The sequence below is a fragment of the Taudactylus pleione genome, unplaced genomic scaffold, assembly GCF_031769625.1.
Source record: "Taudactylus pleione unplaced genomic scaffold, aTauple2 ptg000584l, whole genome shotgun sequence".
Taxonomy (NCBI): Eukaryota; Metazoa; Chordata; class Amphibia; order Anura; family Myobatrachidae; genus Taudactylus; species Taudactylus pleione.
Window position 1 is genome coordinate 541,736 of NW_028284986.1, and position 19,810 is coordinate 561,545.

General features: G+C 42.9%; 1 protein-coding gene across 6 annotated transcripts in view; it reads right to left on the reverse strand.

Annotated features, from left to right (window-relative positions):
- The window catches only part of FANCG (FA complementation group G), a 269,117-nt gene that overhangs the window by 59,970 nt on the left and 189,337 nt on the right, over window positions 1-19,810 (reverse strand). For 5 of the 6 annotated variants that reach the window (XM_088453610.1, XM_088453609.1, XM_088453605.1 and 2 more), the window contains one exon: window positions 19,240-19,775. The exons of the other annotated variant lie outside the window; for it this stretch is intronic. In XM_088453610.1, coding sequence (XP_088309736.1) covers window positions 19,714-19,775 — 62 coding nt within the window. In that variant the 3' untranslated portion in view covers window positions 19,240-19,713. Of the gene's footprint in view, window positions 1-19,239; window positions 19,776-19,810 lie in introns of those variants that run through there. 6 annotated transcript variants of the gene reach the window in all.

Below are 19,810 nucleotides of genomic sequence, written 5' to 3' on the forward strand. Positions count from 1 at the left end.
ATACGCTAGGGACATCGTAGTGCACTGCCATTATAGACGCTAGGGACCTCGTAGTGCACTGCCATTATAGACTCTAGGGACCTTGTAGTGCACTGCCATTATATACTCTAGGGACCTTGTACTGTATTACCATTATATACGCTATCGACCTTGTAGTGTACTACCATTATATACGCTAGGGACCATGTACTGTACTGCCATTATATACGCTAGGCACCTTGTAGTGTACTACCATTATATACGCTAGGGACCTTGTAGTGTACTACCATTATATACGTTAGGGACCTTGTAGTGTACTACCATTATATAAGCTAGGGACCTTGTACTGTACAGCCATTATATACGCTAAGCACCTTGTAGTGTATAGCCATTATATACGCTAGGCACCTTGTAGTGTACTACCATTATATACGCTAGGGACCTTGTACTGTACTGCCATTATATACGCTAGGGACATCGTAGTGCACTACGGACCTTGTAGTGTACTACCATTATATACGCTAGGGACCTTGTACTGTACTGCCATTATATACGCTAGGGACCTTGTAGTGTACTGCCATTATATACGCTAGGGACCTTGTACTGTACTGCCATTATATACGCTAGGCACCTTGTAGTGTACTGCCATTATATACGCTAGAGACCTTGTACTGTACTGCCATTATATACGCTAGGGACCTTGTACTGTACTGCCATTATATACGCTAGGCACTTGTAGTGTATTACCATTATATACGTTAGGGACCTTGTAGTGTACTACCATTATATACGCTAGGGACCTTGTAGTGTACTGCCATTATATACGCTAGGGACCTTGTAGTGTACTGCCACTATATACGCTAGTGACCTTGTAGTGCACTGCCATTATATAGGCTAGGGACCTTGTAGTGCACTACCATTATATAGGCTAGGGACCTTGTAGTGTACTGCCATTATATACGCTAGGGACCTTGTAGTGTACTGCCATTATATACGCCAGGGACCTTGTAGTGTATTGCCATTATATACGCTAGGGACCTTGTAGTGCATTACCATTATATACGCTAGGCACCTTGTAGTGTACTACCATTATATACGCTAGGGACCTTGTAGTGCACTACCATTATATAGGCTAGGGACCTTGGAGTGCACTACCATTATATACGCTAGGGACCTTGTAGTGTACTACCATTATATACGCTAGGGACCTTGTAGTGCATTACCATAATATACGCTAGGGACCTCGTAGTGTACCATTATATACGCAAGGGACCTCGTAGTGTATTACCATTATATACGTTAGGGACCTTGTAGTGTACTACCATTATATACGCTAGGGACCTTGTAGTGTACTGCCATTATATACGCTAGGGACCTTGTACTGTACTGCCATTATATACGCTAGGGACCTTGTACTGTACTGCCATTATATACGCTAGGGACCTTGTAGTGTATTACCATTATATACGCTAGGGACCTTGTAGTGTACTGCCATTATATACGCTAGGGACCTTGTAGTGTATTGCCATTATATACGCTAAGGACCTTGTAGTGTACTACCATTATATACGCTAGGGACCTTGTAGTGTACTGCCATTATATAGGCTAGGGACCTTGTAGTGCACTGCCATTATATAGGCTAGGGACCTTGAAGTGCACTGCCATTATATACGCTAGGGACCTTGTAGTGCACTGCCATTATATATACGCAAGGGACCTTGTAGTGCACTGCCATTATATACGCTAGGGACCTTGTAGTGGACTACCATTATATACGCTAGGGACCTTGTAGTGCACTGCCATTATATACGCTAGGGACCTTGTAGTGCACTGCCATTATATAGGCTAGGGACCTTGTAGTGCACTGCCATTATATAGGCTAGGGACCTTGTAGTGTACTGCCATTATATATTCGCTAGGGACCTTGTAGTGTACAGCCATTATATATAAGCTAGGGACCTTGTAGTGCACTGCCACTATATACGCTAGTGACCTTGTAGTGCACTGCCATTATATAGGCTAGGGACCTTGTAGTGCACTACCATTATATACGCTAGGGACCTTGTAGTGCACTACACTACCATTATATACGCTACAGACCTCGTAGTGTACTACCATTATATACGCTAGAGACCTCGTAGTGTCCTCGTAGTGCACTGCCATTATATACGCTAGGGACCTCGTAGTGCACTACCATTATATACGCTAGGGACCTCGTAGTGCACTGCCATTATAGACGCTAGGGACCTCGTAGTGCACTGCCATTATAGACTCTAGGGACCTTGTAGTGCACTGCCATTATATACTCTAGGGACCTTGTACTGTATTACCATTATATACGCTATCGACCTTGTAGTGTACTACCATTATATACGCTAGGGACCATGTACTGTACTGCCATTATATACGCTAGGCACCTTGTAGTGTACTACCATTATATAAGCTAGGGACCTTGTACTGTACAGCCATTATATACGCTAAGCACCTTGTAGTGTACAGCCATTATATAGGCTAGGCACCTTGTAGTGTACTACCATTATATACGCTAGGGACCTTGTACTGTACTGCCATTATATACGCTAGGGACCTCGTAGTGCACTACCATTATATACGCTAGGGACTCGTAGTGCATTACCATTATATACGCTAGGGACCTTGTAGTGTACTACCATTATATACGCTAGGGACCTTGTAGTGTATTGCCATTATATACGCTAGGGACCTTGTAGTGTACTGCCATTATATACGCTAGGGACCTTGTAGTGTACTACCATTATATACGCTAGGGACCTTGTACTGTACTGCCATTATATACGCTAGGGACCTTGTAGTGTACTGCCATTATATACGCTAGGGACCTTGTACTGTACTGCCATTATATACGTTAGGGACCTTGTAGTGTACTACCATTATATACGCTAGGGACCTTGTAGTGTACTGCCATTATATATACGCTAGGGACCTTGTAGTGTACTGCCACTATATACGCTAGTGACCTTGTAGTGCACTGCCATTATATAGGCTAGGGACCTTGTAGTGCACTACCATTATATACGCTAGGGACCTTGTAGTGCACTACACTACCATTATATACGCTAGTGACCTTGTAGTGCACTACCATTATATAGGCTAGGGACCTCGTAGTGTACTACCATTATATACGCTAGGGAACTCGTAGTGTACTACCATTATATACGCTAGGGACCTCGTAGTGTATTACCATTATATACGCTAGGGACCTCGTAGTGTACTACCATTATATACGCTAGGGACCTTGTAGTGTACTACCATTATATACGCTAGGGACCTTGTACTGTACTGCCATTATATACGCTAGAGACCTTGTACTGTACTGCCATTATATACGCTAGGGACCTCGTAGTGCACTACCATTATATACGCTAGGGATCTTGTACTGTACTGCCATTATATACGCTAGAGACCTCGTAGTGTACTACCATTATATACGCTAGAGACCTCGTAGTGTCCTCGTAGTGCACTGCCATTATATACGCTAGGGACCTCGTAGTGCACTACCATTATATACGCTAGGGACCTCGTAGTCCACTGCCATTATAGACGCTAGGGACCTCGTAGTGCACTGCCATTATATACTCTAGGGACCTTGTAGTGCACTGCCATTATATACTCTAGGGACCTTGTACTGTATTACCATTATATACGCTATCGACCTTGTAGTGTACTACCATTATATACCCTAGGGACCTTGTACTGTACTGCCATTATATACGCTAGGCACCTTGTAGTGTACTACCATTATATAAGCTAGGGACCTTGTACTGTACAGCCATTATATACGCTAAGCACCTTGTAGTGTATAGCCATTATATACGCTAGGCACCTTGTAGTGTACTACCATTATATACGCTAGGGACCTTGTACTGTACTGCCATTATATACGCTAGGGACATCGTAGTGCACTACGGACCTTGTAGTGTACTACCATTATATACGCTAGGGACCTTGTACTGTACTGCCATTATATACGCTAGGGACCTTGTAGTGTACTGCCATTATATACGCTAGGGACCTTGTACTGTACTGCCATTATATACGCTAGGCACCTTGTAGTGTACTGCCATTATATACGCTAGAGACCTTGTACTGTACTGCCATTATATACGCTAGGGACCTTGTACTGTACTGCCATTATATACGCTAGGCACTTGTAGTGTATTACCATTATATACGTTAGGGACCTTGTAGTGTACTACCATTATATACGCTAGGGACCTTGTAGTGTACTGCCATTATATACGCTAGGGACCTTGTAGTGTACTGCCACTATATACGCTAGTGACCTTGTAGTGCACTGCCATTATATAGGCTAGGGACCTTGTAGTGCACTACCATTATATAGGTTAGGGACCTTGTAGTGTACTGCCATTATATACGCTAGGGACCTTGTAGTGTACTGCCATTATATACGCCAGGGACCTTGTAGTGTATTGCCATTATATACGCTAGGGACCTTGTAGTGCATTACCATTATATACGCTAGGCACCTTGTAGTGTACTACCATTATATACGCTAGGGACCTTGTAGTGCACTACCATTATATAGGCTAGGGACCTTGGAGTGCACTACCATTATATACGCTAGGGACCTTGTAGTGTACTACCATTATATACGCTAGGGACCTTGTAGTGCATTACCATAATATACGCTAGGGACCTTGTAGTGTACCATTATATACGCTAGGGACCTCGTAGTGTATTACCATTATATACGTTAGGGACCTTGTAGTGTACTACCATTATATACGCTAGGGACCTTGTAGTGTACTGCCATTATATACGCTAGGGACCTTGTACTGTACTGCCATTATATACGCTAGGGACCTTGTACTGTACTGCCATTATATACGCTAGGGACCTTGTAGTGTATTACCATTATATACGCTAGGGACCTTGTAGTGTACTGCCATTATATACGCTAGGGACCTTGTAGTGTATTGCCATTATATACGCTAAGGACCTTGTAGTGTACTACCATTATATACGCTAGGGACCTTGTAGTGTACTGCCATTATATAGGCTAGGGACCTTGTAGTGCACTGCCATTATATAGGCTAGGGACCTTGAAGTGCACTGCCATTATATACGCTAGGGACCTTGTAGTGCACTGCCATTATATATACGCTAGGGACCTTGTAGTGCACTGCCATTATATACGCTAGGGACCTTGTAGTGGACTACCATTATATACGCTAGGGACCTTGTAGTGCACTGCCATTATATAGGCTAGGGACCTTGTAGTGCACTGCCATTATATAGGCTAGGGACCTTGTAGTGTACTGCCATTATATATTCGCTAGGGACCTTGTAGTGTACAGCCATTATATATAAGCTAGGGACCTTGTAGTGCACTGCCACTATATACGCTAGTGACCTTGTAGTGCACTGCCATTATATAGGCTAGGGACCTTGTAGTGCACTACCATTATATACGCTAGGGACCTTGTAGTGCACTACACTACCATTATATACGCTAGAGACCTCGTAGTGTACTACCATTATATACGCTAGAGACCTCGTAGTGTCCTCGTAGTGCACTGCCATTATATACGCTAGGGACCTCGTAGTGCACTACCATTATATACGCTAGGGACCTCGTAGTGCACTGCCATTATAGACGCTAGGGACCTCGTAGTGCACTGCCATTATAGACTCTAGGGACCTTGTAGTGCACTGCCATTATATACTCTAGGGACCTTGTACTGTATTACCATTATATACGCTATCGACCTTGTAGTGTACTACCATTATATACGCTAGGGACCATGTACTATACTGCCATTATATACGCTAGGCACCTTGTAGTGTACTACCATTATATAAGCTAGGGACCTTGTACTGTACAGCCATTATATACGCTAAGCACCTTGTAGTGTACAGCCATTATATACGCTAGGCACCTTGTAGTGTACTACCATTATATACGCTAGGGACCTTGTACTGTACTGCCATTATATACGCTAGGGACCTCGTAGTGCACTACCATTATATACGCTAGGGACTCGTAGTGCATTACCATTATATACGCTAGGGACCTTGTAGTGTACTACCATTATATACGCTAGGGACCTTGTAGTGTATTGCCATTATATACGCTAGGGACCTTGTAGTGTACTGCCATTATATACGCTAGGGACCTTGTAGTGTACTGCCATTATATACGCTAGGGACCTTGTACTGTACTGCCATTATATACGCTAGGGACCTTGTAGTGTACTGCCATTATATACGCTAGGGACCTTGTACTGTACTGCCATTATATACGTTAGGGACCTTGTAGTGTACTACCATTATATACGCTAGGGACCTTGTAGTGTACTGCCATTATATATACGCTAGGGACCTTGTAGTGTACTGCCACTATATACGCTAGTGACCTTGTAGTGCACTGCCATTATATAGGCTAGGGACCTTGTAGTGCACTACCATTATATACGCTAGGGACCTTGTAGTGCACTACACTACCATTATATACGCTAGTGACCTTGTAGTGCACTACCATTATATAGGCTAGGGACCTTGTAGTGTACTACCATTATATACGCTAGGGAACTTGTAGTGTACTGCCATTATATACGCCAGGGACCTTGTAGTGTATTGCCATTATATACGCTAGGGACTTTGTAGTGCATTACCATTATATACGCTAGGCACCATGTAGTGTACTACCATTATATACGCTAGGGACCTTGTAGTGCACTACCATTATATAGGCTAGGGACCTTGGAGTGCACTACCATTATATACGCTAGGGACCTTGTAGTGTACTACCATTATATACGCTAGGGACCTTGTAGTGCATTACCATTATATACGCTAGGGACCTCGTAGTGTACCATTATATACGCTAGAGACCTCGTAGTGTATTACCATTATATACGTTAGGGACCTTGTAGTGTACTACCATTATATACGCTAGGGACCTTGTAGTGCACTACCATTATATACGCTAGGGACCTTGTAGTGTATTACCATTATATACGCTAGGGACCTTGTAGTGTACTGCCATTATATATACGCTAGGGACCTTGTAGTGTACTACCATTATATACGCTAGGGACTTTGTAGTGTACTACCATTATATACGCTAGGGACCTTGTACTATAATTATATACGCTAGGCACCTTGTAGTGTACTACCATTATATACGCTAGGGACCTTGTAGTGTATTACCATTATATACGCTAGGGACCTTGTAGTGTACTACCATTATATACGCTAGGCACCTTGTAGTGTACTACCATTATATACGCTAGGGACCTTGTAGTGTACTGCCATTATATACGCTAGGCACCTTGTAGTGTACTACCATTATATACGCTAGGGACCTTGTAGTGTACTACCATTATATACGTTAGGGACCTTGTAGTGTACTACCATTATATACGCTAGGGACCTTGTACTATACTGCCATTATATATGCTAGGCACCTTGTAGTGTACTACCATTATATACGCTAGGCACCTTGTAGTGTACTACCATTATATACGCTAGGCACCTTGTAGTGTACTACCATTATATACGCTGGAGACCTTTTAGTGTACTACCATTATATACGCAAGGGACCTTGTACTGTACTGCCATTATATACGCTAGGGACCTTGTACTGTACTGCCATTACATACGCTAGGGACCTTGTAGTGCATTACCATTATATACGCTAGGGACCTTGTAGTGTACTACCATTATATACGCTAGGGACCTTGTAGTGTATTGCCATTATATACGCTAGGGACCTTGTAGTGTACTGCCATTATATACGCTAGGGACCTTGTAGTGTACTGCCATTATATACGCTAGGGACCTTGTACTGTACTGCCATTATATACGCTAGGGACCTTGTAGTGTACTGCCATTATATACGCTAGGGACCTTGTACTGTACTGCCATTATATACGTTAGGGACCTTGTAGTGTACTACCATTATATACGCTAGGGACCTTGTAGTGTACTGCCATTATATATACGCTAGGGACCTTGTAGTGTACTGCCACTATATACGCTAGTGACCTTGTAGTGCACTGCCATTATATAGGCTAGGGACCTTGTAGTGCACTACCATTATATACGCTAGGGACCTTGTAGTGCACTACACTACCATTATATACGCTAGTGACCTTGTAGTGCACTACCATTATATAGGCTAGGGACCTTGTAGTGTACTACCATTATATACGCTAGGGATCTTGTACTGTACTGCCATTATATACGCTAGAGACCTCGTAGTGTACTACCATTATATACGCTAGAGACCTCGTAGTGTCCTCGTAGTGCACTGCCATTATATACGCTAGGGACCTCGTAGTGCACTACCATTATATACGCTAGGGACCTCGTAGTCCACTGCCATTATAGACGCTAGGGACCTCGTAGTGCACTGCCATTATATACTCTAGGGACCTTGTAGTGCACTGCCATTATATACTCTAGGGACCTTGTACTGTATTACCATTATATACGCTATCGACCTTGTAGTGTACTACCATTATATACCCTAGGGACCTTGTACTGTACTGCCATTATATACGCTAGGCACCTTGTAGTGTACTACCATTATATAAGCTAGGGACCTTGTACTGTACAGCCATTATATACGCTAAGCACCTTGTAGTGTATAGCCATTATATACGCTAGGCACCTTGTAGTGTACTACCATTATATACGCTAGGGACCTTGTACTGTACTGCCATTATATACGCTAGGGACATCGTAGTGCACTACGGACCTTGTAGTGTACTACCATTATATACGCTAGGGACCTTGTACTGTACTGCCATTATATACGCTAGGGACCTTGTAGTGTACTGCCATTATATACGCTAGGGACCTTGTACTGTACTGCCATTATATACGCTAGGCACCTTGTAGTGTACTGCCATTATATACGCTAGAGACCTTGTACTGTACTGCCATTATATACGCTAGGGACCTTGTACTGTACTGCCATTATATACGCTAGGCACTTGTAGTGTATTACCATTATATACGTTAGGGACCTTGTAGTGTACTACCATTATATACGCTAGGGACCTTGTAGTGTACTGCCATTATATACGCTAGGGACCTTGTAGTGTACTGCCACTATATACGCTAGTGACCTTGTAGTGCACTGCCATTATATAGGCTAGGGACCTTGTAGTGCACTACCATTATATAGGTTAGGGACCTTGTAGTGTACTGCCATTATATACGCTAGGGACCTTGTAGTGTACTGCCATTATATACGCCAGGGACCTTGTAGTGTATTGCCATTATATACGCTAGGGACCTTGTAGTGCATTACCATTATATACGCTAGGCACCTTGTAGTGTACTACCATTATATACGCTAGGGACCTTGTAGTGCACTACCATTATATAGGCTAGGGACCTTGGAGTGCACTACCATTATATACGCTAGGGACCTTGTAGTGTACTACCATTATATACGCTAGGGACCTTGTAGTGCATTACCATAATATACGCTAGGGACCTTGTAGTGTACCATTATATACGCTAGGGACCTCGTAGTGTATTACCATTATATACGTTAGGGACCTTGTAGTGTACTACCATTATATACGCTAGGGACCTTGTAGTGTACTGCCATTATATACGCTAGGGACCTTGTACTGTACTGCCATTATATACGCTAGGGACCTTGTACTGTACTGCCATTATATACGCTAGGGACCTTGTAGTGTATTACCATTATATACGCTAGGGACCTTGTAGTGTACTGCCATTATATACGCTAGGGACCTTGTAGTGTATTGCCATTATATACGCTAAGGACCTTGTAGTGTACTACCATTATATACGCTAGGGACCTTGTAGTGTACTGCCATTATATAGGCTAGGGACCTTGTAGTGCACTGCCATTATATAGGCTAGGGACCTTGAAGTGCACTGCCATTATATACGCTAGGGACCTTGTAGTGCACTGCCATTATATATACGCTAGGGACCTTGTAGTGCACTGCCATTATATACGCTAGGGACCTTGTAGTGGACTACCATTATATACGCTAGGGACCTTGTAGTGCACTGCCATTATATAGGCTAGGGACCTTGTAGTGCACTGCCATTATATAGGCTAGGGACCTTGTAGTGTACTGCCATTATATATTCGCTAGGGACCTTGTAGTGTACAGCCATTATATATAAGCTAGGGACCTTGTAGTGCACTGCCACTATATACGCTAGTGACCTTGTAGTGCACTGCCATTATATAGGCTAGGGACCTTGTAGTGCACTACCATTATATACGCTAGGGACCTTGTAGTGCACTACACTACCATTATATACGCTAGAGACCTCGTAGTGTACTACCATTATATACGCTAGAGACCTCGTAGTGTCCTCGTAGTGCACTGCCATTATATACGCTAGGGACCTCGTAGTGCACTACCATTATATACGCTAGGGACCTCGTAGTGCACTGCCATTATAGACGCTAGGGACCTCGTAGTGCACTGCCATTATAGACTCTAGGGACCTTGTAGTGCACTGCCATTATATACTCTAGGGACCTTGTACTGTATTACCATTATATACGCTATCGACCTTGTAGTGTACTACCATTATATACGCTAGGGACCATGTACTATACTGCCATTATATACGCTAGGCACCTTGTAGTGTACTACCATTATATAAGCTAGGGACCTTGTACTGTACAGCCATTATATACGCTAAGCACCTTGTAGTGTACAGCCATTATATACGCTAGGCACCTTGTAGTGTACTACCATTATATACGCTAGGGACCTTGTACTGTACTGCCATTATATACGCTAGGGACCTCGTAGTGCACTACCATTATATACGCTAGGGACTCGTAGTGCATTACCATTATATACGCTAGGGACCTTGTAGTGTACTACCATTATATACGCTAGGGACCTTGTAGTGTATTGCCATTATATACGCTAGGGACCTTGTAGTGTACTGCCATTATATACGCTAGGGACCTTGTAGTGTACTGCCATTATATACGCTAGGGACCTTGTACTGTACTGCCATTATATACGCTAGGGACCTTGTAGTGTACTGCCATTATATACGCTAGGGACCTTGTACTGTACTGCCATTATATACGTTAGGGACCTTGTAGTGTACTACCATTATATACGCTAGGGACCTTGTAGTGTACTGCCATTATATATACGCTAGGGACCTTGTAGTGTACTGCCACTATATACGCTAGTGACCTTGTAGTGCACTGCCATTATATAGGCTAGGGACCTTGTAGTGCACTACCATTATATACGCTAGGGACCTTGTAGTGCACTACACTACCATTATATACGCTAGTGACCTTGTAGTGCACTACCATTATATAGGCTAGGGACCTTGTAGTGTACTACCATTATATACGCTAGGGAACTTGTAGTGTACTGCCATTATATACGCCAGGGACCTTGTAGTGTATTGCCATTATATACGCTAGGGACTTTGTAGTGCATTACCATTATATACGCTAGGCACCATGTAGTGTACTACCATTATATACGCTAGGGACCTTGTAGTGCACTACCATTATATAGGCTAGGGACCTTGGAGTGCACTACCATTATATACGCTAGGGACCTTGTAGTGTACTACCATTATATACGCTAGGGACCTTGTAGTGCATTACCATTATATACGCTAGGGACCTCGTAGTGTACCATTATATACGCTAGAGACCTCGTAGTGTATTACCATTATATACGTTAGGGACCTTGTAGTGTACTACCATTATATACGCTAGGGACCTTGTAGTGCACTACCATTATATACGCTAGGGACCTTGTAGTGTATTACCATTATATACGCTAGGGACCTTGTAGTGTACTGCCATTATATATACGCTAGGGACCTTGTAGTGTACTACCATTATATACGCTAGGGACTTTGTAGTGTACTACCATTATATACGCTAGGGACCTTGTACTATAATTATATACGCTAGGCACCTTGTAGTGTACTACCATTATATACGCTAGGGACCTTGTAGTGTATTACCATTATATACGCTAGGGACCTTGTAGTGTACTACCATTATATACGCTAGGCACCTTGTAGTGTACTACCATTATATACGCTAGGGACCTTGTAGTGTACTGCCATTATATACGCTAGGCACCTTGTAGTGTACTACCATTATATACGCTAGGGACCTTGTAGTGTACTACCATTATATACGTTAGGGACCTTGTAGTGTACTACCATTATATACGCTAGGGACCTTGTACTATACTGCCATTATATATGCTAGGCACCTTGTAGTGTACTACCATTATATACGCTAGGCACCTTGTAGTGTACTACCATTATATACGCTAGGCACCTTGTAGTGTACTACCATTATATACGCTGGAGACCTTTTAGTGTACTACCATTATATACGCAAGGGACCTTGTACTGTACTGCCATTATATACGCTAGGGACCTTGTACTGTACTGCCATTACATACGCTAGGGACCTTGTAGTGCATTACCATTATATACGCTAGGGACCTTGTAGTGTACTACCATTATATACGCTAGGGACCTTGTAGTGTATTGCCATTATATACGCTAGGGACCTTGTAGTGTACTGCCATTATATACGCTAGGGACCTTGTAGTGTACTGCCATTATATACGCTAGGGACCTTGTACTGTACTGCCATTATATACGCTAGGGACCTTGTAGTGTACTGCCATTATATACGCTAGGGACCTTGTACTGTACTGCCATTATATACGTTAGGGACCTTGTAGTGTACTACCATTATATACGCTAGGGACCTTGTAGTGTACTGCCATTATATATACGCTAGGGACCTTGTAGTGTACTGCCACTATATACGCTAGTGACCTTGTAGTGCACTGCCATTATATAGGCTAGGGACCTTGTAGTGCACTACCATTATATACGCTAGGGACCTTGTAGTGCACTACACTACCATTATATACGCTAGTGACCTTGTAGTGCACTACCATTATATAGGCTAGGGACCTTGTAGTGTACTACCATTATATACGCTAGGGAACTTGTAGTGTACTGCCATTATATACGCCAGGGACCTTGTAGTGTATTGCCATTATATACGCTAGGGACTTTGTAGTGCATTACCATTATATACGCTAGGCACCATGTAGTGTACTACCATTATATACGCTAGGGACCTTGTAGTGCACTACCATTATATAGGCTAGGGACCTTGGAGTGCACTACCATTATATACGCTAGGGACCTTGTAGTGTACTACCATTATATACGCTAGGGACCTTGTAGTGCATTACCATTATATACGCTAGGGACCTCGTAGTGTACCATTATATACGCTAGAGACCTCGTAGTGTATTACCATTATATACGTTAGGGACCTTGTAGTGTACTACCATTATATACGCTAGGGACCTTGTAGTGCACTACCATTATATACGCTAGGGACCTTGTAGTGTATTACCATTATATACGCTAGGGACCTTGTAGTGTACTGCCATTATATATACGCTAGGGACCTTGTAGTGTACTACCATTATATACGCTAGGGACTTTGTAGTGTACTACCATTATATACGCTAGGGACCTTGTACTATAATTATATACGCTAGGCACCTTGTAGTGTACTACCATTATATACGCTAGGGACCTTGTAGTGTATTACCATTATATACGCTAGGGACCTTGTAGTGTACTACCATTATATACGCTAGGCACCTTGTAGTGTACTACCATTATATACGCTAGGGACCTTGTAGTGTACTGCCATTATATACGCTAGGCACCTTGTAGTGTACTACCATTATATACGCTAGGGACCTTGTAGTGTACTACCATTATATACGTTAGGGACCTTGTAGTGTACTACCATTATATACGCTAGGGACCTTGTACTATACTGCCATTATATATGCTAGGCACCTTGTAGTGTACTACCATTATATACGCTAGGCACCTTGTAGTGTACTACCATTATATACGCTAGGCACCTTGTAGTGTACTACCATTATATACGCTGGAGACCTTTTAGTGTACTACCATTATATACGCAAGGGACCTTGTACTGTACTGCCATTATATACGCTAGGGACCTTGTACTGTACTGCCATTACATACGCTAGGGACCTTGTAGTGTATTACCATTATATACGCTAGGGACCTTGTAGTGTACTACCATTATATACGCTAGAGACCTTGTAGTGTACTGCCATTATATACGCTAGGGACCTTGTACTGTACTGCCATTACATACGCTAGGGACCTTGTAGTGTATTACCATTATATACGCTAGAGACCTTGTAGTGTACTACCATTATATACGCTAGGCACCTTGTAGTGTACTACCATTATATACGTTAGGAACCTTGTAGTGTACTACCATTATATACGCTAGGGACCTTGTAGTGTACTGCCATTATATACGCTAGGGACCTTGTACTGTACTGCCATTATATACGCTAGGGACCTTGTAGTGTACTGCCATTATATACGTTAGGGACTTTGCAGTGTACTACCATTATATACGTTAGGGACCTTGCAGTGTACTGCCATTATATACGCTAGGGACCTTGTAGTGTACTACCATTATATACGCTAGGGACCTTGTAGTGTACTGCCATTATATAGGCTAGGGACCTTGTAGTGTACTGCCATTATATACGCTAGGGACCTTGTAGTGTACTGCCATTATATAGGCTAGGGACCTTGTAGTGCACTACCATTATATACGCTAGGGACCTTGTAGTGCACTACACTACCATTATATACGCTAGTGACCTTGTAGTGCACTACCATTATATAGGCTAGGGACCTTGTAGTGTACTACCATTATATACGCTAGGGAACTTGTAGTGTACTGCCATTATATACGCCAGGGACCTTGTAGTGTATTGCCATTATATACGCTAGGGACTTTGTAGTGCATTACCATTATATACGCTAGGCACCATGTAGTGTACTACCATTATATACGCTAGGGACCTTGTAGTGCACTACCATTATATAGGCTAGGGACCTTGGAGTGCACTACCATTATATACGCTAGGGACCTTGTAGTGTACTACCATTATATACGCTAGGGACCTTGTAGTGCATTACCATTATATACGCTAGGGACCTCGTAGTGTACCATTATATACGCTAGAGACCTCGTAGTGTATTACCATTATATACGTTAGGGACCTTGTAGTGTACTACCATTATATACGCTAGGGACCTTGTAGTGCACTACCATTATATACGCTAGGGACCTTGTAGTGTATTACCATTATATACGCTAGGGACCTTGTAGTGTACTGCCATTATATATACGCTAGGGACCTTGTAGTGTACTACCATTATATACGCTAGGGACTTTGTAGTGTACTACCATTATATACGCTAGGGACCTTGTACTATAATTATATACGCTAGGCACCTTGTAGTGTACTACCATTATATACGCTAGGGACCTTGTAGTGTATTACCATTATATACGCTAGGGACCTTGTAGTGTACTACCATTATATACGCTAGGCACCTTGTAGTGTACTACCATTATATACGCTAGGGACCTTGTAGTGTACTGCCATTATATACGCTAGGCACCTTGTAGTGTACTACCATTATATACGCTAGGGACCTTGTAGTGTACTACCATTATATACGTTAGGGACCTTGTAGTGTACTACCATTATATACGCTAGGGACCTTGTACTATACTGCCATTATATATGCTAGGCACCTTGTAGTGTACTACCATTATATACGCTAGGCACCTTGTAGTGTACTACCATTATATACGCTAGGCACCTTGTAGTGTACTACCATTATATACGCTGGAGACCTTTTAGTGTACTACCATTATATACGCAAGGGACCTTGTACTGTACTGCCATTATATACGCTAGGGACCTTGTACTGTACTGCCATTACATACGCTAGGGACCTTGTAGTGTATTACCATTATATACGCTAGGGACCTTGTAGTGTACTACCATTATATACGCTAGAGACCTTGTAGTGTACTGCCATTATATACGCTAGGGACCTTGTACTGTACTGCCATTACATACGCTAGGGACCTTGTAGTGTATTACCATTATATACGCTAGAGACCTTGTAGTGTACTACCATTATATACGCTAGGCACCTTGTAGTGTACTACCATTATATACGTTAGGAACCTTGTAGTGTACTACCATTATATACGCTAGGGACCTTGTAGTGTACTGCCATTATATACGCTAGGGACCTTGTACTGTACTGCCATTATATACGCTAGGGACCTTGTAGTGTACTGCCATTATATACGTTAGGGACTTTGCAGTGTACTACCATTATATACGTTAGGGACCTTGCAGTGTACTGCCATTATATACGCTAGGGACCTTGTAGTGTACTACCATTATATACGCTAGGGACCTTGTAGTGTACTGCCATTATATAGGCTAGGGACCTTGTAGTGTACTGCCATTATATACGCTAGGGACCTTGTAGTGTACTGCCATTATATAGGCTAGGGACCTTGTAGTGTACTGCCATTATATAGGCTAGGGACCTTGTAGTGTACTGCCATTATATACGCTAGGGACCTTGTAGTGCACTACCATTATATACGCTAGGGACCTTGTAGTGCACTGCCATTATATACGCTAGGGACCTTGTAGTGCACTGCCATTATATAGGCTAGGGACCTTGTAGTGTACTGCCATTATATATACGCTAGGGACCTTGTAGTGTACTGCCATTATATATACGCTAGGGACCTTGTAGTGTACTGCCACTATATACGCTAGTGACCTTGTAGTGCACTGCCATTATATAGGCTAGGGACCTTGTAGTGCACTACCATTATATACGCTAGTGACCTTGTAGTGCACTACACTACCATTATATACGCTAGTGACCTTGTAGTGCACTACCATTATATAGGCTAGGGACCTTGTAGTGTACTGCCATTATATACGCTAGGGACCTTGTCGTGCACTACCATTATATACGCTAGTGACCTTGTAGTGCACTACCATTATATAGGCTAGGGACCTTGGAGTGCACTACCATTATATACGCTAGGGACCTTGTAGTGTACTAACATTATATACGCTAGGGACCTTGTAGTGCATTACCATTATATACGCTAGGGACCTTGTAGTGTACTACCATTATATACGCTAGGGACCTTGTACTGTACTGCCATTATATACGCTAGGGACCTCGTACTGTGCTGCCATTATATACGCTAGGGACCTCGTACTGTGCTGCCATTATATACGCTAGGGACCTCGTAGTGTACTACCATTATATACGCTAGGGACCTCGTAGTGTACTACCATTATATACGCTAGGGACCTCGTAGTGTACTACCATTATATACGTTAGGGACCTTGTAGTGTATTACCATTATATACGCTAGGGACCTTGTAGTGTACTACCATTATATACGCTAGGGACCTTATACTGTACTGCCATTATATACGCTAGGCACCTTGTAGTGTATTACCATTATATACGCTAGGGACCTTGTAGTGTACTACCATTATATACGCTAGGGACCTTGTAGTGTACTACCATTATATACGCTAGGGACCTTGTACTGTACTGCCATTATATACGCTAGGCACCTTGTAGTGTATTACCATTATATACGCTAGGGACCTTGTAGTGTACTGCCATTATATACGCTAGGCACCTTGTAGTGTATTACCATTATATACGCTAGGGACCTTGTAGTGTACTACCATTATATACGCTAGGGACCTTGTACTGTACTGCCATTATATACGCTAGGCACCTTGTAGTGTACTACCATTATATACGCTAGGGACTTGTACTGTACTGCCATTATATACGCTAGGGACCTTGTACTGTACTGCCATTATATACGCTAGGGACCTTGTAGTGTACTACCATTATATACGCTAGGGACCTTGTACTGTACTGCCATTATATATGCTAGGGACCTTGGTATACGCTAGGGACCTTGTAGTGTATTACCATTATATACGCTAGGGACCTTGTACTGTACTACCATTATATACGCTAGGGACCTCGTAGTGCACTACCATTATATACGCTAGGGACCTCGTAGTGCACTACCATTATATACGCTAGGGACCTCGTAGTGCATTACCATTATATACAATAGGGACCTTGTAGTGTACTACCATTATATACGCTAGGGACCTTGTAGTGTACTACCATTATATACGCTAGGGACCTTGTACTGTACTGCCATTATATACGCTAGGGAACTTGTAGTGTACTACCATTATATACGCTAGGGACCTTGTACTGTACTGCCATTATATACGCTAGGGACCTCGTAGTGTATTACCATTATATACGCTAGGGACCTCGTAGTGTATTACCATTATATACGCTAGGGACCTCGTAGTGTACTACCATTATATACGCTAGGGACCTCGTAGTGTATTACCATTATATATACGCTAGGGACCTTGTAGTGTACTACCATTATATACGCTAGGGACCTCGTAGTGTACTACCATTATATACGCTAGGGACCTCGTAGTGTACTACCATTATATACGCTAGGGACCTCGTAGTGTATTACCATTATATATACGCTAGGGACCTTGTAGTGTATTACCATTATATACGCTAGGGACCTCGTAGTGTATTACCATTATATATACACTAGGGACCTTGTAGTGTATTACCATTATATACGCTAGGGACCTCGTAGTGTATTACCATTATATACACCTAGGACCCTGTGTTGCACTACCCCTATATACACAAAGCACTCCTGGAGTCGGCCAGTCCTGCTATTACCAGCAATGTAATTATACCTATTGTAGCTTCCCAGATCTCATATATTTGATTTCATTTACTGATCAAACATTTGTCAGGAAAAAAACCATGTGAACCCAATTCCTCCTTACAGGACCGCTTCATCTCATGTTGGTGGGTTCTCTGGCATGAACACCCCACTTCATGCCCTGGCACACGGCACCCTGGAGTTTGGGATTTCAGGCTCTTCCTCTATCCTCGCTATTTATCACTATATCATTTCTCCGACATTGTGTGGAAATTCTTCCTGGGCAAATAGTTCCGCTGGGATGGCGGCCACGTTTACAAACACGCCGGGGTGACAGCGCTAAACATGGACAGTACCGAACTCCATGGTCATTAGGTGGAAAAGTGTGAGATTGAATAACGTGGCTGTTCCCTAAAAGTGGCTTGGGCCTGAGCCCAGTGGTGCAGCCAAATCGGTGAGCGTAAATGAAGCAGGTGATGGAGAAACAAAGTGAGGTTTATAGAATTTATTACACAGGTTCTGATAAATCATGATAACACTATTCCAGGCCCCAACATCATAGAAAGCTTTATCACCTAATGGCACCGGTGGATCCTAACACTAAAACAACCACACTGGCAGCCTCACCTCAGTAAGGCCCCAGTCTAACCTCCACGGCATACGCCATTTTATCACCGAGGCCCCGTAGTCGTCGTACTGAGCAATAAAGGAAAAATTTCAGATTTCGTTGGTCAATGCCGCAGTCACTTCTCCCACAAAATGATGTCATTTCACGCTATGCGATGAGGTGGTTACTACGTCACTGAAATCATGGAGTAACAGGCTGCGAGGCAGAAGTTACACGACGCGCCCCAAATACCAGCTGTGTAGCACCACTTCTCCGCCAGGTGTCGCTTTGTGAAGCTTCGGGTTGGCGAGTTAGGAGTCAGCGCCAATCCTATTGTCCTCATTTCGTAAATAGTCCTCTAATTCCTTCACTAGGGATTCGTCCATTGAGTTTCCGTTCTGTACGGACAGAGACAGGTAGAGGGGCAGGTCCCTGGGGCAGACAGGAGAAAACCAATCAGAGCAAAC